The sequence below is a fragment of the Drosophila albomicans genome, chromosome 3 (assembly GCF_009650485.2).
Source record: "Drosophila albomicans strain 15112-1751.03 chromosome 3, ASM965048v2, whole genome shotgun sequence".
Classification (NCBI taxonomy): Eukaryota; Metazoa; Arthropoda; class Insecta; order Diptera; family Drosophilidae; genus Drosophila; species Drosophila albomicans.
Window position 1 is genome coordinate 49,923,012 of NC_047629.2, and position 24,490 is coordinate 49,947,501.

Here is a 24,490-nt window from a genome sequence, read left to right on the forward strand (position 1 = left end):
TTTCGCCAAAACTGCAGACGTAATTTTTCACAGGGCGTATTCGTATTGGAGTTGTGTGAAAAAACTTATTTACAAGCAATTAACTTTGATTTAGTGGATAAAAGTAGTAGCAAAAGATGGGCGATTCGCTGGATAACACCGACACTTCGGTGGATCCAGGTGTGAACCTGTCCATTGCCAATTACGACGCATTTGCCAATTATCTTCGCAAGGCGGTGACCATTCTGCTGCCGGACGAGGATGTTGTGCCGGATTCGTTGAATAATGCTTTGGACGATCCCATCAATCAGGAGACTATCCGCAAGTTCTTGTCCGATCCTCAGGTACAAGCTTTGTACGTGCAGCGCAACTGCATTAAAGGTAAGATTGAATTTTTCATTTTTCCAATCAGTCCAATTGACAGACCAACTGCACAAAATGGCGTCGCATAGAAGCAACGGCAAACTACTTTACAGTTTAAATGTATGGAAATCTATTCTGTTCCGCACAAACATTGAGTTCTTGTATATATTCACACATTTTTCTATGTGCAACTTGCATTCTCTAAAATGATTTGGATAAAAATCAATCAGATTTTTCATGTTTTCTGCACCGCTGGGTGCACATGACGTCATGCCAGCTGACTCACAGCTGGTATTCATGGTGGAAGAAACAAGATTGCGCATCTTCATGAAATCGTGTGTCGTCACACTTTTAATTTGCACTAAGAATTTTAAAAAATGCGCTTACTTTGCGAAATAGATATGTAACATTTTGTACAATATAATTAATTTAAAATAATTTCTGTAAAACTAATATATTAAGTATTAACAAACTGTTTAGTCGTATGTTTGCAAGCAAATGACGTCACGCTCAGAGAACAAAAACATTGACAACGCTTGCGAGCAACCTCTCACTAATTTGACTATGAACAACAACCGGTTGCGCAACGTTGCCGGCTTGTTTAACGATGAGTGTGGCCAGATATTGTTGTGTTTGCCGGTTGCCGGCTTGTAAATAAACAAACGACAGCTGATTTTGCGCATTGTTTGCGGAAACGTGCGCGAACACGACCTTGAGCTGCATGACTGTGTATTCCATTGACTTGTGACTTTGAACGTTGCCTCGCATCAGGGTCAAGCGATGTGGGAGCAACGCACGCTCAAGGTTCAGACCTTGAGTGCACGAAATTTGAAGGTTTCACCTTGGCCGTTGAAATTTCGAAGGTTGTCACCTTGGTAATGAATTGATGTCAGTGCCATTGCCTTCGTCGCGTCATTGAACGCCAGGGCCAGATAATGTTCTGTGCATTGAGTGAAATGTGGGTGAAGGTGAAAATATTGATAACGTTATTCCGATTGTACATATGTGTTTTGCCATTAATTAACTTTCACTCTCGTTCTCGTTTTGACGCACAGAGGATGATACCGAACAACCGGCGGAAAGTGAGGATGAGAAGGAGCAGGTGACTTATCAAATCAGCAATGATGTGCACTTCACCAACAGCCGCATGGCTTCGCTGGCTTGCATTAAGCGTGGCGTTGTCGTCGAGGCGGACAAATCCATTCACTCGCAACTGCGTTTGATTAACTTTTCGGATGGTTCACCTTACGAAACATTGCATGCGTTCATTAGCAAGTCGCTGGCACCGTACTTCAAGTCGTATGTCAAGGAATCGGGACGTGCGGATCGAGATGGTGACAAGATGGCACCATCGGTGGAGAAGAAGTTGGCGGAACTGGAAATGGGACTGTTGCACTTGCAGCAGAACATTGACATTCCAGAGATTACGCTGACTGCGCATCCAGTGGTGAATCAGGTCATACGCAAGTGTGCTGATGAGAACCACAAGGCCAAGGTGGTAGATTTTGGTGACAAGGTCGAGGACTCGTCGTTCCTTAATCAGCTGCAGAACGGTGTCAATCGTTGGATTACTGAAATCAAGAAAGTAACCAAGCTGAATCGTGATCCCGGCTCGGGCACCGCACTGCAGGTAAGTCTAGACATGCATATTATATCTTACATTATTAATTAATTTTGTTGTTTAGGAAATTTCCTTCTGGCTGAATCTGGAGCGTGCTTTGTATCGCATTCAGGAGAAGCGTGAGTCGCCAGAAGTGGCTTTAACCCTGGACATTCTTAAGCATGGCAAACGTTTCCATGCCACCGTTTCGTTTGATACGGACACCGGCTTGAAACAAGCTCTGGCTACTGTCGCCGATTACAATCCGTTGATGAAAGACTTCCCAATCAACGATCTGCTGTCGGCCACTGAGCTGGAGAAGATTCGTCCTGCTGTACAGCAGATTTTCTCGCATTTGCGTAAAGTGCGCAACACCAAGTATCCCATTCAACGCTGTCTGAAACTCATCGAGGCCATCTCGCGTGATCTTTCGCAGCAGTTGTTGAAGGTGTTGGGCACACGTCGCCTCATGCACATTCCCTTTGATGAATTCGAGCGTGTTATGAATCAATGCTTTGAGATTTTCAGCTGCTGGGATGATGAGTACGACAAGCTGCAGGGCTTGCTTCGTGACATTGTCAAGAAGAAGCGTGACGAGCATTTGAAGATGGTCTGGCGTGTGTCGCCGGCCCATAAGAAGCTGCAGACACGCATGGAGCATATGCGCAAGTTCAGGCGTCAGCATGAACAGCTGCGCACTGTCATCTTGCGTGTGCTGAGACCCACTAAGCAGTCGGCCAATGATGATGGCAGTGTGGTGGAAAGCAAGCAGCCTTACAGTCTGGATGCCGCTGATGCCAATGCCATTGAGGAGGTCAACTTGGCCTACGAAAATGTCAAGGAAGTTGATTGCCTGGATATTACCAAGGAGGGCTCCGAGGCTTGGGAGGCAGCTGTCAAGCGCTACGAAGAGAAGATTGGTAGGTACTCTATCTAGTATATTTGTAGCTTTTATTAATGTGGTTTTCTTTATTACAGATCGCGTGGAGACACGCATCACGGCTCATTTGCGTGACCAGCTGGGCACAGCCAAGAATGCCAACGAGATGTTCCGCATCTTCTCGCGCTTCAATGCGTTGTTTGTGCGACCGCACATTCGTGGAGCCATTCGCGAGTACCAGACGCAGTTGATACAGCGCGTCAAGGACGATATCGAGGCGCTGCATGAGAAGTTCAAGGTGCAGTATCCGCAGAGCAAGAGCTGTCGCCTATCCTCGGTGCGCGATCTGCCGCCAGTGGCAGGCTCCATCATCTGGGCACGCCAGATCGACAACCAGCTGACGATGTATCTGAAGCGTGTTGAGGATGTGCTCGGCAAGGGCTGGGAAACGCATATCGAGGGCCAAAAGTTGAAGGCCGATGGCGATAGTTTCCGCGCCAAGCTGTCCATTTCGGATGTGTTCCACGAATGGGCTCGCAAGGTGCAGGAGCGTAACTTTGGCAGCTCGGGACGCATTTTCACCATCGAATCGACTCGTTCACGCATTGGACGTGGCAATGTTTTGCGTTTGCGTGTGAACTTCTTGCCAGAGATCATTACGCTGGCCAAGGAAGTGCGCAACATCAAGAACTTGGGTTTCAGGTAAGTAGATTAATAAAGTTACTTTACAACTTTGTATTGATATGTTCTTTCTTCTTATAGAGTTCCATTAACCATTGTCAACAAGGCTCACCAGGCCAACCAGATTTATCCCTATGCTATTTCGTTGATTGAGAGTGTGCGCACCTATGAACGCACCTTGGAGAAGGTATGAAATGCTTTTTAAACAAGACACAGCAGAATCATTTCACGTTACACCACACAACACCACATAGAGATCATCTCTCATCCAAGCTGGAGCAATAGCTCTTTTTATTATCTTTTCTTTAATGTTATTGTCTATTTATTTATTTAGTTAACTTTTGCTTTAGACATTTACATATTGTTCACATTGTTTTTGCCAGCTCTTAGGGGCTCATTTTGTATCGCATTGCTTTGCTTCCGGCGTGCAGCTTGAATTTTGTTATTCACAAAAAAACACTTAAAACACCTTTTTGAACACCTCTTACACCTTACACCCAACACCTTACATAAGCATAGACAGTACAACCTTTTTTAAATCAACCAAAACAACCAACAAAACCTCTCTTTCATGCAGCTTAATAATAGGAGTCTAGCACTAAACTCAGTATTCAAGGTAGTGTCGTTTGTCCCCCCTTAAAAATATATATTTATATAGTTGTTGCTACCATAGTTTTGTTGTTCAACTCCCGCATGCATTATTTTATATCTCTATTTTCTCAACTTAATTAAGACTGTTTACTAATGCGTATTTCGTGCCCACAGATTGAGGATCGCGCCAGCATTGTGCCACTCGTGGCTGGACTGCGCAAAGAGGTGTTGAACCTCGTCTCCGAGGGCATTGGACTCATCTGGGAGTCCTACAAACTGGATCCCTATGTGCTGCGTTTGTCTGAATGCGTTACCCAGTTCCAGGAGAAGGTAAACAGGAAATACAGAAAGTTTATCATTGGAATTTCACTAATATTATTTGCATTCTAGGTCGATGACTTGCTAGTGGTGGAAGAGCAACTCGATGTGGATGTGCGTTCGTTGGAAACATGTCCCTATAGTGCAGCCACTTTTGTCGAGATTCTCTCGAAGATTCAGCATGCTGTCGATGATCTTTCGCTGCGTCAGTACTCCAATCTCAGCGTTTGGGTGACACGCCTCGACGAGGAGGTTGAGAAGAAGTTGGCATTGCGTCTGCAAGCTGGCATTCAAGCCTGGACCGAAGCTCTGACTGGCAACAAAAAGGAGGTGGACACCTCCATGGATACCGACGCTCCAACTCAGCCCACACACAAGTTGGGTGGCGAGCCGCAGATTCAGAATGCTGTGCATGAGATTCGCATCACCAATCAGCAGATGTATCTGTATCCTTCAATCGAGGAGGCACGCTTCCAGATCATGCAGCAGTTCTTTGCCTGGCAGGCCATTGTCACCTCCCAGGTGCGTCTGCAGAGCACACGCTATCAGGTTGGTCTGGAGAAGCCCGTCTCGCAGACTTATCGCAATCTGTTGACCAAGTTGCCAGACGGTAAGATTCTGGAGAATGCCTACGGTGCCATCGATCACAAGATTAGCGATGTGCGCAACTATGTGGATGAATGGCTGCGTTACCAGAGTCTCTGGGATCTGCAAGCCGACACTCTGTACGGTCGCTTGGGCGAGGATGTGGACTTGTGGATCAAGTGTCTGAATGACATCAAGCAATCTCGCACCACCTTTGATACGTCAGATACACGTCGTGCTTATGGCGCCATCATCATTGATTACGCCAAGGTGCAGGCCAAGGTGACATTGAAGTACGATTCGTGGCACAAGGAGGCGTTGGGCAAGTTTGGCACTCTACTCGGAACAGAGATGACCACTTTCCATGCCAAGGTGTCCAAGTCACGCACGGATCTGGAGATGCAGAGCATCGAGGCGGCCAGCACATCGGATGCCGTCAGCTTCATTACCTATGTGCAGTCGCTGAAGAAGGACATGATTGCCTGGGACAAGCAGGTGGAGGTGTTCCGCGAGGCTCAGCGTATACTGGAGCGCCAGCGTTTCCAGTTCCCCAACAACTGGTTGCATGTGGACAACATCGAAGGCGAATGGTCTGCCTTCAATGAGATCATCAAGCGCAAGGATACCGCCATTCAAACTCAAGTGGCAAGTCTGCAGGCCAAGATTGTGGCCGAGGACAAGGCCGTGGAGACGCGCACCGTTGACTTCCTCAATGATTGGGAGAAAACTAAGCCCACAGGCGGCAAGATACGTCCCGATGATGCGTTGCAGCAATTGCAGATCTTCGAGAGCAAATACTCGCGCCTCAAGGAAGAGCGCGACAACGTTGCCAAGGCCAAGGAGGCACTCGAACTGCAAGAGTCTGCGGTGCCCAACAACAGTGCGGAGCGCATGAATGTCGCACTGGAGGAGCTGCAGGATCTGCGCGGCGTTTGGAGCGAACTTTCGAAGGTGTGGACTCAGATCGACGAGACACGCGAGAAGCCGTGGTTGTCGGTGCAGCCTCGCAAGCTTCGCCAGCAACTGGAGGCCATGATGGCACAGCTGAAGGAGCTGCCCGCTCGTCTGCGCATGTACGAATCCTACGAGTATGTCAAGAAGCTCATCCAGAGTTACATCAAGGTGAACATGCTGATTGTGGAACTCAAGTCGGATGCCCTGAAGGAGCGTCACTGGAAGCAATTGACCAAGCAGCTGCGCGTCAACTGGGTCATCTCGGATCTGACTTTGGGTCAAGTGTGGGACGTGAATCTGCAAAAGAACGAAGGCATTGTAAAGGACATCATACTGGTGGCTCAAGGAGAAATGGCGCTGGAGGAGTTCTTGAAGCAGGTGCGCGAATCGTGGCAGAACTACGAACTGGATTTGATCAACTACCAGAACAAGTGCCGCATCATTCGTGGCTGGGACGATCTCTTCAACAAGGTCAAGGAGCACATCAACTCTGTGGCCGCCATGAAACTCTCGCCTTACTACAAGGTCTTTGAGGAAGAGGCTCTGACCTGGGAGGAGAAACTGAATCGTATTAATGCCTTGTTCGATGTGTGGATTGATGTGCAGCGTCGCTGGGTCTACCTCGAGGGCATCTTCTCGGGCAGTGCCGACATCAAGACACTGCTGCCCGTGGAGACATCACGTTTCCAAAGCATCAGCTCCGAGTTCTTGGGCCTCATGAAGAAGGTAACCAAGTCACCCAAGGTTATGGATGTGCTGAATATTCCGGCCGTGCAGCGCTCGCTGGAACGTTTGGCTGATTTGCTGGGCAAGATTCAAAAGGCGCTTGGCGAGTACTTGGAACGCGAGCGTACGTCGTTCCCTCGCTTCTACTTCGTGGGCGACGAGGATCTGCTGGAGATCATTGGCAACAGCAAGAACATTGCTCGCTTGCAGAAGCATTTCAAGAAGATGTTCGCCGGCGTTGCTGCCATTTTGCTGAACGAGGAGAACAACGTCATTCTGGGTATTTCTTCGCGCGAAGGCGAGGAGGTGCACTTTATCAATCCCGTGTCCACGGTGGAGCATCCCAAGATCAACGAATGGTTGTCGCTGGTCGAGAAGCAAATGCGCTTCACTCTCGCCTCGCTGCTGGCTCAAGCTGTGCAGGACATAAAGCAGTTCCGCGATGGCAAGATCGATCCACAGAAGTACATGGAATGGTGCGACAAATACCAGGCACAAATTGTTGTTCTGGCTGCCCAGATTCTTTGGTCGGAGGATGTAGAGGCAGCCTTGCAACAGGCATCCGAAAGCAACAATGCCAAACCCATGCAACGTGTGCTCGGCAATGTTGAGAGCACGCTGAATGTGTTGGCAGATTCAGTGCTGCAGGAGCAGCCGCCATTGCGTCGCCGCAAGCTGGAGCATTTGATCAATGAGTTTGTGCACAAACGTACGGTGACCAGACGTCTGATTACAAATGGGGTCACCTCGCCCAAGTCCTTCCAGTGGCTGTGCGAGATGCGATTCTACTTTGATCCCCGCCAGACGGAGGTGCTGCAACAACTGACCATTCACATGGCCAACGCACGCTTCTTCTATGGATTTGAGTATTTGGGCGTACAGGATCGTCTGGTGCAGACACCGCTCACGGATCGTTGCTATCTGACCATGACACAGGCTTTGGAGTCACGTTTGGGCGGTTCGCCATTCGGTCCAGCCGGCACAGGTAAAACGGAATCGGTGAAGGCGCTGGGTAACCAACTTGGTCGCTTTGTGCTCGTCTTCAATTGCGATGAGACATTCGATTTCCAGGCCATGGGACGCATTTTTGTCGGTCTCTGCCAGGTGGGCGCCTGGGGATGCTTCGATGAGTTCAATCGTCTCGAGGAGCGCATGTTGTCTGCTTGCTCGCAGCAGATCCAAACCATACAGGAGGCACTCAAGTATGAGATGGACAGCAACAAGGAAAGCATCACCGTGGAGCTGGTGGGCAAACAGGTGCGCGTCTCCCCGGATATGGCCATCTTCATTACCATGAATCCTGGTTACGCTGGCCGTTCCAATCTGCCCGACAATTTAAAGAAGCTTTTCCGTTCGCTGGCCATGACAACACCCGATCGCCAGCTTATCGCAGAGGTCATGTTGTTCTCCCAGGGCTTCCGTTCGGCCGAGAAACTGGCCTGCAAGATTGTGCCCTTCTTCAAGCTCTGCGACGAGCAATTGTCCAACCAAAGCCACTACGATTTTGGTCTGCGTGCGTTGAAGTCTGTGCTCATCTCTGCGGGCAATGTGAAGCGTGATCGCATCATGAAGATCAAGGAGCAGATGCGTCAACGTGGCGAGGAGAATATTGATGAAGCTTCGGTGGCTGAGAATCTGCCCGAGCAAGAGATTCTCATACAATCGGTGTGCGAGACAATGGTGCCCAAACTGGTGGCCGAGGATATACCGCTGCTCTTCTCGCTGCTCAGCGATGTGTTCCCCAATGTGGGTTACACACGTGCCGAGATGAAGGGCCTCAAGGAGGAGATACGCAAGGTGTGCCAGGAGGATTATCTGGTGTGCGGCGAAGGCGACGAACAAGGCGCCGCTTGGATGGAGAAGGTAAGTGTCCTAGTCTGTTTTAGACATGCTTGACCATTTCATAACATTGGATTCACTTCACACACGCCTGCTAAAAAAAAAGGGACTCGGCTCCACTTGGGTCGACAAAGTAACTAATTCAACTAATTCCCATTTGCCAAGCGTTGTTTGTATTAGCAGTCCACTAATTGAAATGTTTCTCCCATCCAGGTTCTGCAACTCTACCAGATCTCCAATCTCAATCATGGTCTGATGATGGTGGGTCCCTCTGGTTCTGGCAAGTCGACTGCTTGGCGCACGCTGCTTAAGGCACTGGAACGCTTCGAGGGCGTTGAAGGTGTGGCTCATGTCATCGATCCCAAGGCTATTTCCAAGGAGGCACTTTATGGTGTGCTCGATCCGAATACACGTGAATGGACAGATGGTCTCTTTACCCACATTCTGCGTAAGATTATTGACAATGTGCGTGGTGAAATTAACAAGCGTCAATGGATTATATTCGATGGTGATGTCGATCCCGAGTGGGTGGAGAATCTTAACTCTGTGCTGGATGACAACAAACTCTTGACTCTGCCCAATGGTGAACGTCTTTCGCTGCCTCCCAATGTGCGTGTCATGTTCGAGGTGCAGGATCTGAAGTTTGCCACGTTGGCTACAGTTTCTCGTTGTGGAATGGTTTGGTTCTCCGAGGATGTGCTCTCCACGGAGATGATCTTTGAGAATTATCTGTCGCGTCTGCGTAGCATTCCTCTCGAAGACGGCGACGAGGACTTTGTGGGCGTAATGAAGCCCGCCAAGGATAAGGAAGAGGAGGTTTCGCCATCGTTGCAAGTGCAACGTGATATTGCGCTGCTGTTGCAGCCATTCTTCTCAGCCGATGGCATTGTGGTGCGCACTTTGGAATACGCCATGGACCAGGAGCACATCATGGACTTTACACGTTTGCGTGCGCTTAGCTCGCTCTTCTCTATGCTCAATCAATCGGCTCGCAATGTGCTCAACTTTAATGCACAACATCCCGACTTTCCTTGCTCTGCTGATCAGCTGGAGCACTACATACCCAAGGCATTGGTTTACTCCGTGCTCTGGTCATTCGCTGGCGATGCCAAGCTTAAAGTGCGCATCGATCTGGGCGACTTTGTGCGCAGTGTGACAACTGTACCGTTGCCAGGTGCCGCTGGTGCACCAATCATTGACTACGAGGTGAGCATGAATGGCGAATGGGTGCCGTGGAGCAACAAGGTGCCGGTCATTGAGGTGGAGACACACAAGGTGGCCTCGCCGGATATTGTGGTGCCCACGCTGGACACTGTGCGTCACGAGTCGCTGCTCTACACTTGGCTTGCCGAGCACAAACCATTGGGTGAGTTCGTTTAGAGTATCAACAAAGTTTCCTTATCTATAACTCTACTCTTTTAGTGCTCTGCGGTCCGCCTGGTTCTGGTAAGACCATGACGCTCTTCTCGGCGCTGCGTGCGCTGCCCGACATGGAAGTGGTTGGCCTCAATTTCTCTTCGGCCACCACGCCAGAGTTGCTGCTAAAAACCTTCGATCACTACTGCGAGTACCGCAAGACACCCAACGGTGTGGTGTTGTCGCCTGTGCAGATTGGCAAGTGGTTGGTGCTCTTCTGCGATGAGATCAATTTGCCAGACATGGATTCGTATGGTACGCAGCGTGTCATCTCGTTCCTGCGTCAGTTAGTCGAGCACAAGGGCTTCTACAGGGCCAGCGATCAGGCTTGGGTTTCGCTGGAGCGTATTCAATTCGTGGGCGCTTGTAATCCGCCCACAGATCCTGGCCGTAAGCCACTCTCGCATCGCTTCTTGCGTCATGTACCCATAATTTATGTGGACTACCCCGGAGAGACGTCGCTCAAGCAGATCTACGGCACCTTCTCGCGTGCTATGCTGCGTCTGATGCCCGCCTTGCGTGGCTATGCCGAGCCTCTGACCAATGCCATGGTAGAGTTCTATTTGGCATCGCAGGATCGCTTCACACAGGACATGCAACCGCATTATGTGTACTCGCCACGTGAGATGACCAGATGGGTGCGGGGCATCTGTGAAGCCATTCGTCCGCTGGACTCTTTGCCAGTGGAAGGTCTGGTGCGTTTGTGGGCCCACGAGGCGCTGCGTCTGTTCCAGGATCGTTTGGTGGATGATACAGAGCGTCGCTGGACTAACGAGAACATTGATTTGGTGGGACACAAGCACTTCCCGGGCATCAACCAAGAGGAGGCATTGCAACGTCCAATTCTGTACAGTAACTGGCTGTCCAAGGATTACATGCCGGTAAATCGCGAAGAGCTGCGCGACTATGTGCGTGCTCGCCTCAAGGTCTTCTACGAGGAGGAGCTCGATGTGCCGTTGGTGCTCTTCGACGAGGTGCTGGACCATGTGCTGCGCATTGATCGTATCTTCCGCCAGCCGCAGGGTCATTTGCTGCTCATCGGTGTCTCTGGTGCCGGTAAAACGACGCTGTCTCGCTTCGTAGCCTGGATGAATGGTCTGTCCATCTTCCAGATTAAGGTGCACAATAAGTACACCAGCGAGGACTTTGACGAGGATCTGCGTTGTGTGCTGCGTCGTTCCGGTTGCAAGGATGAGAAGATTGCCTTCATCTTGGATGAATCGAATGTGTTGGACTCGGGCTTCCTTGAGCGCATGAACACGCTGTTGGCCAACGGCGAAGTTCCTGGTCTTTTCGAGGGTGATGAATACACCCGTTGATGACACAGTGTAAGGAAGGAGCTCAGCGCGAAGGACTAATGCTGGACTCTAGCGATGAGCTGTACAAATGGTTCACGCAGCAGGTGATGCGCAATCTACACGTTGTCTTTACCATGAATCCCTCAACCGATGGCCTCAAGGATCGTGCTGCAACATCGCCAGCTCTGTTCAATCGTTGTGTGCTCAATTGGTTTGGTGACTGGTCGGATTCGGCATTGTTCCAGGTGGGCAAAGAGTTCACCACACGCGTGGATCTCGAGAAGCCCAACTGGACGTCACCAGACTTCTTCCCATCAGTCTGTCCGCTGGTGCCAGCCAATCCCACGCATCGCGATGCTGTCATCAACAGCTGCGTGTATGTGCATCAAACTTTGCACCAGGCCAACGCTCGTCTGGCCAAGCGTGGTGGACGCACCATGGCGGTGACCCCACGTCATTACTTGGACTTTATCCATCACTTTGTCAAGCTGTACAATGAGAAGCGCAGCGATCTGGAGGAGCAGCAACTTCACTTGAATGTTGGTCTCAATAAGATCGCCGAGACTGTGGAGCAGGTGGAGGAGATGCAAAAATCGTTGGCCGTTAAGAAGCAGGAACTGCAGGCCAAGAACGAGGCAGCCAATGCCAAGCTGAAGCAAATGTTCCAGGATCAACAGGAGGCCGAGAAGAAGAAGATTCAGTCGCAAGAGATTCAAATTCGTTTGGCCGATCAAACCGTCAAGATCGAAGAGAAACGCAAGTACGTCATGGCTGATCTGGCTCAGGTGGAACCCGCTGTGATTGAAGCACAACAAGGTGAGTTTTACGGAAACCAATCCGTAGTGGGGCGGGCGGGCTTAGTGTTACGTTTAAGCAGAACAGTTTCTAAGACTAGCTTAAAATTTACTTTAATTTTAATGTGTATTTAAATCGAATACTCCCAAAACACACACACACAAACACTTTTGTTATACACACACACCGATCTGACTCGCACACAAATCGTTAACAAACACAGCCGTTAGCTCGATTAAAAAGAAACACCTGGCCGAGGTGCGTTCTATGGCAAATCCGCCGGCTGTGGTGAAACTGGCCCTGGAATCGGTCTGCGAGCTGCTCAATGAGAGTGCCACAGATTGGAAGGCCATTCGTGGCATACTCGTTAAAGACAGTTTCATATCCTCGATTGTTAATTTGGAGACTGACAAGATCACGTACGCAATTCTTTCTTTATCTCTCACACTACACTCAACACACACTTTCACACACACTCAGTATTCAGTCTCATGCTCAAGTCAAAGTGTCGTAATCTGATATCGTATCGTTCACATCATATTTGCATTTTATATATATAACATAACTAAACAATTACAAAACGATAGTGGAACATTTCTATAGTGAAACCAATTTCAATAATAAATATTGTAGCAAAAGAATTTATTGTTTTTCAAAACCTCGTCTGCTTTTCGTGATCACCCAAAATTCTAGCTTGGGATTTCTAGCTGATTATACGAATGGACAGACAGAAAGACGGATATGAAATAAAGATAATTCATTCCTCATATCTATAATATAATACAACTTCTTATAGAAATGTTCAACTCTCAATAATTATATTCCATACTCAAACACCTACACACACTCTGCATACGCAATGCACTAGCAAATATACATAACCTCAAAAAGAATATCGAACATTCATAACCTCAAAAGTTACTGTGTATAGCTGTAAAAAAAAATCAATTGTGAGACGCAACTAAGTGTAAACTAAAGAACGAGCTGTAAAGCGTTGTTTAATACCTAACAAGGTGTGCAGGAAATCAATTAAACAGGCATTATGATAATATTACAATAATAATAATATTAATAGAACCCATATATAAGGATGATTTATATAGGGGGTTCGTTAGTTAATAATCGTTGTTGTAACATTTCGTTAGGCTAATTTTACGAGTTTAAGTGCCATGTTGTGTGCCATGTATTTTGTTTAATAATTCTGATCCTTCATGTTAACCAAACGAATCAACGAAAACGAATACGAACTCGAACTCGAATCATCTGAATAACCAGCGGTGAAGTCAATACGCAAACAGCAACTCGTTGAGGTTCGAACGATGGCAAATCCACCGTCAGTGGTTAAATTGGCACTCGAGTCGATCTGCCTGCTGCTGGGCGAGAATGCGACTGATTGGAAATCGATCCGCGCTGTGATAATGCGTGAAAATTTCATTAATTCTATTGTATCTAACTTCGGTACAGAGAACATAACGTAAGCATGAACCAAACAAATTATTAATTCACGTTTACAGTTTCAATTTTTCCTCTTTTTTTATTAATTAATTGTTTACTGTTTAATTGAGTGTAGAAAAGTTGTTTCTTTTGTTTCCCTTTTTTTTGTTTGAGTTTTTTGATTTTTTTTCTGTTCTTGTAGTTGAATGATTAAGCGAAGCTGCGTTGTTATTGTTGTTGATGTCTTGTAAATATGTCAACCTTAACTACTAAACAATAACTTGGTTAATTGGCTCTTTAACTTGTTGTATTGATTTTAATTGGTTTTTATTTGGTGAAATTATAGCGATTATTCCATTCCTAACCAACTGCTTTGCTTGCTTAATCCATACAAAATAACTTGACACCTTTTGTACGCACCGCATTTATTAATATCGAATCTTCCCCGATGATATAGCGATGAAGTTAGGGAGAAGATGAAGTCAAAGTATTTGAGCAATCCCGACTATAACTTCGAGAAGGTCAATCGTGCCAGTATGGCTTGCGGTCCTATGGTTAAATGGGCCATTGCTCAGGTGAGTAATCGCAATTATTAATTTCTATTCTCAGTTCTAATAACAACCCTCTTGCAGATTGAATACGCTGACATGTTGAAGCGCGTTGAGCCGCTACGTGAAGAGTTGCGCTCGCTGGAGGAACAGGCCGATGTCAATTTGCATAGCGCCAAGGAGACCAAGGATTTGGTGGAGCAATTGGAGCGCAGCATTGCTGCCTACAAGGAGGAATATGCACAGCTCATCTCACAAGCTCAGGCCATCAAGACAGATCTGGAGAATGTGCAGGCCAAGGTGGATCGTTCAATTGCGTTGCTCAAGAGCTTGAACATTGAACGCGAACGTTGGGAGTCGACCAGCGAGACCTTCAAGTCACAGATGTCTACAATTGTGGGCGATGTGTTGCTCTCGGCTGCATTCATTGCCTATGGTGGCTACTTTGATCAGCATTATCGTCTCAATCTGTTCACTACATGGTCACAGCATCTGCAATCGGCAAGCATTCAATATCGTGCGGATATTGCACGCACCGAGTATCTGTCCAATCCGGATGAACGTCTGCGTTGGCAGGCAAATGCTTTGCCCACCGATGATCTGTGCACTGAGAATGCGATTATGCTGAAGCGTTTCAACCGCTACCCGTTGATCATTGATCCTTCTGGCCAGGCTACGACGTTCCTGCTGAACGAGTATGCGGGCAAGAAGATTACCAAGACCTCGTTCTTGGACGATTCGTTCCGCAAAAATCTGGAGTCGGCGCTGCGTTTCGGTAATCCATTGCTGGTGCAGGATGTGGAGAACTACGATCCTATTTTGAACCCTGTGCTCAATCGCGAATTGCGTCGCACTGGCGGTCGCGTGCTCATCACGTTGGGCGATCAAGACATTGATCTGTCGCCCTCGTTTGTCATCTTCCTGTCGACACGTGACCCGACTGTGGAGTTCCCGCCGGACATCTGCTCTAGGGTGACCTTTGTCAACTTTACTGTGACACGCAGCTCGTTGCAATCGCAGTGCTTGAACCAAGTGCTGAAGGCCGAGCGTCCCGATATCGATGAGAAGCGTTCCGATCTGCTGAAGTTGCAAGGCGAGTTCCGTCTGCGACTGCGTCAGTTGGAGAAGAGTCTGTTGCAAGCGCTCAATGATGCCAAGGGCAAGATTCTGGACGATGATTCGGTCATCACAACGCTGGAGACGCTGAAGAAGGAAGCCTACGATATCAACCAAAAGGTAGATGAAACCGACAAGGTCATTGCCGAGATCGAGACGGTGTCGCAACAATATTTACCGCTGTCGGTGGCTTGCAGCAACATGTACTTCACCATGGATAGCTTGAACCAGGTGCACTTCCTCTACCAGTATTCGCTGAAGATGTTCCTCGACATCTTCTCCACGGTGCTGTACAACAATCCACGACTAGAGGGACGCAGCGATCATTCAGAGCGTCTGGGCATTGTCACCAAGGATCTGTTCCAGGTGTGCTACGAGCGCGTGGCACGCGGCATGTTACACAACGATCGTCTGACCTTTGCGCTGCTCATGTGCAAGATTCATCTGAAGGGCACCAGCGAATCGAATCTCGATGCCGAGTTTAACTTCTTCTTGCGCAGTCGCGAGGGTCTGTTGGCCAATCCCACGCACGTGGAAGGTTTAAGCGGTGAGCAGATTGAGGGCGTCAATAGGCTGGCCACACGTCTGCCCATCTTCCGCAAACTGGTGGAGAAGGTACGCTCTATGCCGGAGCTGGGCGCCTGGTTGCAACAGAGCTCCCCCGAGCAATGCGTGCCACAGCTGTGGGACGAATCGAAGGCACTGAGCGCGATTGCCAGCTCCGTACACCAGTTGCTGTTGATTCAGGCCTTCCGACCGGATCGAGTTATTGCCGCTGCTCACAATGTGGTCAACACTGTGCTGGGCGTGGACTTTATGCCCAATGCCGAGCAGGAGCTGGACTTTACTGCTGTTGTAGACAAGCAGTTGAACTGCAACACACCCGCTTTGCTGTGCTCCGTGCCCGGTTTCGATGCATCTGGTCGTGTGGATGATTTGGCTGCTGAGCAGAACAAGCAAATCTCCAGCATTGCCATCGGTTCTGCCGAAGGCTTCAATCAAGCGGAGCGTGCCATTAATATGGCCTGCAAGAGCGGTCGCTGGGTACTGCTGAAGAACGTGCATCTGGCGCCACAATGGCTCGTGCAGCTGGAGAAGAAGATGCACTCGCTGCAACCGCATTCGGGCTTCCGTCTCTTCCTCACCATGGAGATCAATCCCAAGGTGCCCGTCAATCTATTACGTGCTGGCCGCATCTTTGTCTTTGAGCCACCGCCAGGCATTCGCGCCAACTTGCTGCGCACGTTCTCCACGGTGCCGGCAGCACGCATGATGAAGACACCCAGTGAGCGTGCTCGTCTCTACTTCTTGCTGGCCTGGTTCCATGCCATTGTCCAGGAGAGATTGCGCTATGTGCCCTTGGGTTGGGCCAAGAAGTACGAATTCAATGAATCGGATCTCCGTGTGGCCTGCGATACGCTGGACACCTGGATCGATACCACGGCCATGGGACGCACCAATTTGCCACCCGAGAAGGTGCCATGGGATGCACTCGTCACGCTGCTTTCCCAATCCATTTATGGCGGCAAGATCGACAATGACTTTGATCAACGGTTGCTGCAATCGTTCCTGAAGAAACTCTTCACAGCACGCAGCTTCGAAGCAGACTTTGCGTTGGTTGCCAATGTGGATGGCGCCTCGGGAGGATTGCGTCACATTACCATGCCGGATGGCACACGTCGCGATCACTTCCTCAAGTGGATCGAGAACCTAACGGATCGCCAGACGCCTTCGTGGCTGGGATTGCCCAACAATGCGGAGAAGGTGCTTCTAACCACTCGTGGAACGGATTTGGTCAGCAAGCTGCTCAAGATGCAGCAGCTGGAGGATGACGATGAGCTGGCCTACAGCGTCGAGGAGCAATCCGAGCAGTCGGCATTGGCTGTGGGACGCGGCGAGGACGGTCGTCCGTCCTGGATGAAGACACTGCACAACTCTGCCACCGCTTGGCTCGAGCTGCTGCCCAAGAACCTGCAAGTGCTCAAGCGCACTGTGGAGAACATCAAGGATCCGCTTTATCGCTACTTTGAGCGTGAAGTCACCAGCGGAGCTCGTCTGCTGCAGACTGTCATCTCAGATCTGCAGGATGTGGTGTTGATTTGCCAGGGCGAGAAGAAGCAGACGAACCATCATCGTTCCATGCTATCTGAGCTGGTACGTGGCATTATTCCCAAGGGCTGGAAGCGTTACACTGTCCCAGTGGGCTGCACTGTCATTCAGTGGATCACGGACTTTAGCACACGTGTGCAGCAGCTGCAGAAGGTGTCGCAGCTGGTATCGCAGGCCGGTGCCAAGGAGCTGCAAGGCTTCCCCGTCTGGCTGGGTGGATTGCTCAACCCCGAGGCCTACATCACGGCCACCAGGCAATGCGTAGCTCAAGCTAATAGCTGGTCGCTGGAGGAGCTTGCCTTGGACGTCACCATCACGGATGCTGGACTCAAGACGGATCAGAAGGACAGCAGCTTTGGCGTCACAGGTCTGAAGTTGCAGGGTGCGCAGTGCAAGAACAACGAACTACTGTTGGCATCCACGATTATGATGGATCTGCCATTGACCATCCTGAAGTGGGTCAAGTAAGTATTCAATTGAACTTTATTTAAATCAGAGATTAATTTGATTTCTTTGCAGAATATCTTCGGAGCCAAGGGTTAGCAAACTGACGTTGCCTGTTTACTTGAACTCCACGCGCACAGAGCTGCTCTTCACCGTGGATTTGGCTGTGGCCGCTGGCCAGGATTCGCACAGCTTCTATGAGCGCGGCGTGGCAGTGTTGACTTCCACAGCATTGAACTAAGTTCCCACTTATACTTAATCCCACTATACTAGTAATGTTTCTGTATTCCAAATAGTTTTCAAAACTTTTCTTTGCTGCCTCTTTCATTTACTTTTTTTTTTTAAATATATAATCACATTTAACAACCCCAAAAAAAACGAGATTAAGTTTAAGTACGAATTCAAAGCATGGCTTTAAGAAAAAGATTGGGACATCGACAATTACTGTCCGCCTCGCAGTGTTCATCTTGGAGACAAATGCGTGGGATTACCTATCGCATTCCGCAGCAGTTTGCCGAGGATATGGCGAGTACATCGCTGGTGCTAGTCAGGGAGGCGCGACGTTTTGTCCAGGAGTGCTTTTCTCGAGTGGGTATGTCCATGGAGAAGCAGCGTTGCATCACCGATTTGCTGCTGGCGGCCGATTACAGAGGAGTCCACGGATCGGGCATTAATCACTTGGATATGTACCTGAGTGATATACAGAATGGTTATGTGGACATCAAGGCGGAGCCTAAACTCATACACAACACATTGACCACAGCGCATGTGGATGGCAATCGAGCCATGGGCGTCTTTGTGGCCAACTATTGCATGGATCTGGCTGTGGAAAAGGCACGCCAGACGGGCATTGGTTTTGTGGTGGCCAAGCAATCGCATCACATTGGCATGGCAGCGTGGTATGCATTCCGTGCCGTAGCCAAGGGCTTTATCGGTTTGGTGATGTCGAATGCGGCGCCAATGATGATGCAACCGGGTTGTCGGTCGTCGAGCCTTGGTGCCAATTGTTTGGCCTTTGGTGCCACCGGCAACTTTTCGCACCTTATGCTGGACATGAGCACCACTGTGCGGGACATTGGTGCCATCGAATGGGCATTCATGAACCAGGAGCAAATACCTAGGGGCTGGGCATCGGATGTCAATGGCATGCCCACGACCTTTCCCAATCTAGCTTTGTCCGCCCAGCAACTCTATCCGATTGGTGGCAACAAGGGCTTCAGCTTGGCGGCAATGATTGATGTGTTGTGTGGCGTCATGTCGGGCGCCAATTATGCCACGCGCATTCCACGCTGGTGTGCGCCTTGCCAGGGGCGCAGTCCGAATCTGGGTCTCGTTATGCTCGTCCTTGATCCGTGCTTCTTTGTGCCCAACTTTAAGGAACGTCTCGATGACTTCAATCGACGTATTCGCAACAGCTGTCCGAGGGATGAGGCGAATCCTGTTAAAGTGCCTGGCGACTTGGAGAAGCAACACATGGACTATGTGGATGATCTTGGGGCGTTGCCTTATTCGAATCTTCTGCTGGCCAAGTGCAAACTCATCGCCAATATGCTTTGTGTGAAGCCAATGCAGCTTGCCTTCACTTCCTGCGAACGACACAGTTCTTGTGTCCGGTAGATGGCGGAAGTTTTTATTTTGCAGAGATGGCGCTACACTGAATTTGCCGCAAATTAAATAAATTAAATAGATGTCCTTGCAGCGCCATCTTTTGTGTTTAAGGACTATACTGGGTGCAGTTTGTTGACCTTTTAGCGGCATCTGTTGAGGCTTAGCGCTAAACTGGGTTCGGTTTATAGTGGGCACACTTTTAATAGGGGATGTTTTAAACTGGGAAGGGTTTTTGTCGGCAGAATTTAGTGGGTGAACTTGTTGGATGACAGGAAATTGGTCAAGTTGACGATAGATGGCGCCACGCTGTATTTCAAATTTCTGGTGTCATCAGTATTGAAAGGATATGCTATAAACAAATATTTCGTGAACAGCTTTAAACAGCTATAAAAATATAATGAGGCATATCTACTAAGAAATGTTTGGTATCTATAGAAGATTAAAAGATATAATGAATAGTTTTCTAATAACCTACAAAAACGTTAATAGCTATTTGTGTTCTAAATATTATTTATTTGTATGTTTACTATTAAATTATTATTATTAAATTATTAAATGTTTACTATTAAATTACATTAAATAAAAGCTAAAAATACGTAAATCATCCATCAATCATCATGTGAAAATGCTGAAAATAAGATAGTTTTCAATCGAAATAATTTGAGTAATATGATTTTTTTATGTAACATATTAAGACATACTTTATTTTTAGTAATTTCACATGATGAGTTGAGTGATAAATGATAATTAATAGAAATATAGTGTTAAGAAATAGTTTTCAAATTGAACATTTTGCAGATCGTTGGGTCTGTTTATATATTATTTACAATTCTTTATATGTGCTGCAGAACATTAAATTATTATAGATTAATTATGGAAAAATAAACATTTAGTTTGGTTAGTTCAAATTTAAAATAAACTTTCTCCATTTATATTCTCGTAAAGCTAACTAAAGTTCAACAACTGCCACATGAATCAATGTCAGGCAAATGACGAGTTCAATTTATGTGACAAATTAAATGGATTCCCTGCAGAGACAATAGTTGTGCAAAGTCTCGAGCAATAGACTAGACCTTCAAACATGCAGCACACAGACTTTCGTTTTCCTATCTTAAAATGTATGTTACAAAGCTCGACATGAACGAATTTGAAATACTCTTTAAAAATTAAATAGGTCGAGATTGTAAAGAAATACAATAATTTAATTAAATGTTAAGTAAAGAACAATTTACTAAAGTTATAAATAAACTAAACAGTATTCGAATCTTGATAAAAATGTTAAGATTATCTGTGTAGATGTTTTAAATGAATTAATTGCTTTAGAAAACAATTTGATAATTTTAAGCAGACGAAATGCATGAAAAGTGGGCTACAGTTTTTCCGGCCATGCTGTGAACTAGTTAAGGTAATTGCTGGAAAACTAAAGATGCAAATTTTGTGATGAATTATGCGAATTAGGCAACGCTTAAGGCGCTGTCTATAAATACTGCCAAGTGAATTGAGAGGTGCTTTATTTGCTTTGCTGAAATGGACAAGTCAACTGCAGTTTGGCTGCTCTTGATCACCGGAATCTGCTTTGGAGTGCAAGCGCAGCAGACGAAGGATGCACAACAGACACTGGATGAGTTTCGTCAGCGATATCTGATGCCGTTGCTCTCCTCTGGCACAAGGAACTGCACCCTGACAGCCTGCGAATCCCTAAGGATTATTTCCCAGCTGCTACTGCTCATTAAGGCGTTGCCTAATGGGACTACGACCGAGCAACCAAAGCCACGCAAACCAAGCAGCAATGGAGAGACAAAAACTGGCGACATGTCTTCTATGTTCAATCTGGCCGAGTTCGATAAGCGAGTGCGACAGATCGAAAGTCGTCTGAGATCGGTGGAGCAACCAATTTGGCATTTGGCCAGCGGCAGCGAATTGGAGTGGAATCATTGCACTTCGGGTGTGTGTCGCTGCAATCCGGATACCAAGAGTTTCGCCTGCTGGAATACGAATTTGAAGGCGGTGCCAGTTACACAAGTGATTCCCATGAATATGGTTTCGATTGATTTATCCCGCAATTCGCTCTCCACGCTACACAAGGATACGTTTCGAGGATTAACGCTGCTAAAGCAACTCGATATTTCAAACAATGTGCTGGACTTTTTACCCTTTGATCTGTTTCAAGATTTGGACAGTCTGCTGCAGCTGTAGGAAGCGATTATTTAAGTTTTACTTTCTTAACTTTAATTTCTCACATTTTTAGTCGAATTCAGAATAATCATTTGGAGGACATTGATGCACGTACTTTCTGGAAGCTGCGCAATCTCAATTTGCTTGATCTGGGCAAGAATGCTATAGCTCTGCTGCCCGAATCGGTTTTCTATCATGCTCAGCGTTTGACTGTCATCAATTTGTGCGATAATCAAATTACTACCTTTCCGCCGAATCTGCTGAGGGATCAGATGATGCTCGAGGAGCTGGACATGTCCCGAAACAAGATCGAGGAGCTTATTTCGGGCAGCATGCGGTATCAGACAAAGCTAAAGTCCTTGGACTTTGGTTGGAATCAAATAGGTAAGTGATCTTATAATGCAATGAAAATAAAAGACTTTTAAAAACTCAAATCCCAAAATAACCATCAGGATGCGTAGAAATTTGGGAATTTTTTAAATTTGACTTTTAATATATACATTTTAAAATTATTTTCCCTTTTTATTCAAATTTAATTTTCTATTTTTTCTTATTTTTTAATTGTTTTCCAAAACGTTCCTACAACATACTTTTTTGAACTTTCTTTCTCAGCCAAGATCGAGGATGACTTCTTCGAGGGATTGAAGAGTCTTCAGGTGCTTATGCTGCACAACAATCGCATCACTTCAATATCAGGCACCATATTCAACAATTTGGCAAATTTAGTCACGCTAGATCTCACTATGAATCGCATAAGTCATGTAAGCGTGTGCAGTGGAAAATTCCTTCACGGGTAAAACAAGTTTTCCTCTACGCAGATTCATGGTCAGGCATTTGTCGAGCTCAAGAACCTCAATGAACTGTTTCTCGGCCAGAACTCAATGTCGAGCATTCCGTCTGATCTGTTTCTGCATGTGAGCGCACTCACCCGCTTGACCTTCTTCTCGAACAACCTGACCACACTGGAGGCCAACGACTTTCAGGGACTGACTAACCTTAAAATCCTTATGCTCAACAACAACATACTGAAGCACTTTGACTCGAGGGCATTTGCACCGCTTACCCAACTGGAGAAACTGTGAGTGTAAGCGATTATCAATGAACCATCGAGTGACCCTTTTCCTTTAGTCGCATTGACTCCAACAAGCTGATGTATCTGCCACACGGGGCACTCCATGGCCTGGACAAGTTGGTAGCCGTGAAGCTGGACAAGAATCCCTGGCATTGTGATTGCCGAGCATTGTATTTGGCGCGCTGGATTCGTGAATTCGTTGTGAAGCTGTGGGACGGTCAGCAACCGATGTGTCGAGGACCCGGTGACCTTGGTGGCCATGAGGTCGGACTGTTGCGGTACGATGATCTGTGCGACGGACAGTGGGCGAGCATGTTGTCGTTGTCGCCGCGGTTACCGGTGCGCAAACATCGCATATCCACACCGATGAACTATACCGACTATTTCAATTTGTACTTGAAGCATATCTATAACGCCACCACCGATGAGGAGCTCAAGGAGGCCGAAATCACCAGTGTGGCCATTAAGAAGGTACACGTCGATTAAAGTAAGAACAAAAACTCCCCCTCAGGTTAGAGTCATAAATAATTTACTGTTGGAAAGTCGCTATTTAAAAATTGCCAATGTGCATAATTGTTGTCTATCTCTATCTCGCTCGCTCGCGCACGCTAGCTGTGCGGCCATTTTGTATTAATATTGTCGCCGCATGAACAAATAGCTCTTCAAAGGAAACTGGCGCCCTCTATCGTCCCTTCGCCCCTCCGCCCCGTCCGCTGTTTGGCAATGCACACAAATTACGGACATGTCTCGCGTGCTTCGGTTTTTAGCCATGTGTCTGCGCGTCTAGGACACCAGCTTTTTACCTAACCAATTTATTGCTTCCGTCGCTAGGTACGCTTCCCCTTCTCCCATATTTCCTGCCATCCGCCCCTTGCTTCTCATTGTGTCAGTGCACTGCTTGCTAGTTTTTGCCGTTGTCCTTGCAATTTCCATGTGTTGACATTGCCCACATTCACTTCGCTCTCTCTCTTTCCCTCTTTTCATTTCACTCCGTTCCACTCCCACTCACATTCACTTCACTTTCGGTCGGTGCCGGCTGCTGTCTTTCCTGTTTCTCGTTTCTCGTTTCGCCTGTCGCCGCGATAGTCGCCGACTCTCCGACTCTTCGACTACCGTCTATCGCCTATCCCTTCCTGTGTGAAACGGGCAGGAAAAGCGTTGGGTTGAGAGGAAGCGAAAAGAAAGGGAACTACAACAGCATATAGTATATAGTGGCAGCTCGCATGCAGACAACAAATGCATTTTATACAAAATTTGCAAGGCAAATATTAAAAAATTGAATGCCGCCATTGTTGTTTGTGTCACTGTCTCTGCTGTCTGGGGCTTCTTGGATCGCCCAAAGGGGGCTGTGTGTGTGTGTGGAACAGTGCTGATTGCCTTTAAGTGTCTCCCCCAATAAACTGTCAACCCTTTTTGCCTCAGCCGATTTTAAGCACCCTACAAGCCGCTCCTTGAACTGCTCACTCCACACTTGCAAAAAAATATACAATATGTAATCATATTCTCTTTTTTTTTTTATACGCTACGCACGCGTTTGGATTTTTTTTTAGGGTGGCGGGGTGTGAGGGGTGTGAAAGTCTGCTATCAGCCGCATCTGTCTCTGCCTCTTCAACGTTGTTGTCTTCGTCTCGTCCTCTTCAATTTTGCATTAGCTTAAAGCGGAAGTAAAAGGATTTGAATTGCCGCCTGCCTATCGTGAGCTGCTGCTGTGTATGTGTATGTGTGTTTGTGTCGGCATTCCACACAATCCTCGAGGCTAACAAAACACTGACTGCCCCCTCCCCCTCATACAGCCTAATGTATGTAAATTCCCTAAAGTTGCAAATCCGCTTGCTTCGGCAGCTAAGTAAACATTTTGAGCGTCATTTAAGCAAAGCCTACGCTGCCATGCAAAAGCTTTCATCGCTGCTTCTGCTGCTGTGGTGAAAAGCTGCGTTGCACTTGCTTAGGCGGGTTGCA

The 24,490-nt window shown here is 47.5% G+C and overlaps 3 protein-coding genes across 3 annotated transcripts; all 3 read left to right on the forward strand.

Annotated features, from left to right (window-relative positions):
- Window positions 1-17: 17 nt before the first annotated feature.
- On the forward strand, window positions 18-17,945 carry LOC117569533 (dynein heavy chain, cytoplasmic). Its single transcript, XM_052005371.1, is given in 16 exon segments — window positions 18-360; window positions 1,398-1,972; window positions 2,028-2,862; window positions 2,921-3,524; window positions 3,585-3,690; window positions 4,081-4,119; window positions 4,269-4,424; window positions 4,485-8,540; window positions 8,623-8,649; window positions 8,730-9,882; window positions 9,939-11,243; window positions 11,246-12,046; window positions 12,249-12,444; window positions 13,917-14,034; window positions 14,092-17,696; window positions 17,752-17,945. Coding segments are annotated over 16 exon segments (13,986 nt in total). The 5' UTR covers window positions 18-116; the 3' UTR covers window positions 17,918-17,945.
- A 139-nt stretch (window positions 17,946-18,084) lies between these two features.
- LOC117569535 (uncharacterized oxidoreductase YjmC) lies at window positions 18,085-19,365 on the forward strand. Its single transcript, XM_034250737.2, has one exon. It carries the CDS (start codon window positions 18,085-18,087, stop codon window positions 19,291-19,293), a length of 1,209 nt encoding a protein of 402 aa, XP_034106628.1. The 3' UTR covers window positions 19,294-19,365.
- A 1,446-nt stretch (window positions 19,366-20,811) lies between these two features.
- LOC117571092 (leucine-rich repeat-containing protein 15) lies at window positions 20,812-24,012 on the forward strand. The gene is made up of 5 exons (XM_034253076.2): window positions 20,812-21,476; window positions 21,533-21,843; window positions 22,072-22,220; window positions 22,278-22,537; window positions 22,588-24,012. Exons 1-5 carry the CDS (start codon window positions 20,812-20,814, stop codon window positions 23,015-23,017), a joined length of 1,815 nt encoding a protein of 604 aa, XP_034108967.1. The 3' UTR covers window positions 23,018-24,012.
- Window positions 24,013-24,490: the final 478 nt, after the last annotated feature.

Excerpts from the sequence above, each read along its gene's own strand:
- LOC117571092 (XM_034253076.2), top strand. The coding sequence starts at position 20,812 with ATGGACAAGTCAACTGCAGTTTGGCTGCTCTTGATCACCGGAATCTGC. Across the intron at positions 21,844-22,071 it reads CTTTGGTTGGAATCAAATAG|CCAAGATCGAGGATGACTTC; the intron begins GTAAGTGATCTT and ends TTTCTTTCTCAG. Across the intron at positions 22,221-22,277 it reads CTATGAATCGCATAAGTCAT|ATTCATGGTCAGGCATTTGT; the intron begins GTAAGCGTGTGC and ends TCCTCTACGCAG.
- LOC117569535 (XM_034250737.2), top strand. The coding sequence starts at position 18,085 with ATGGCTTTAAGAAAAAGATTGGGACATCGACAATTACTGTCCGCCTCG.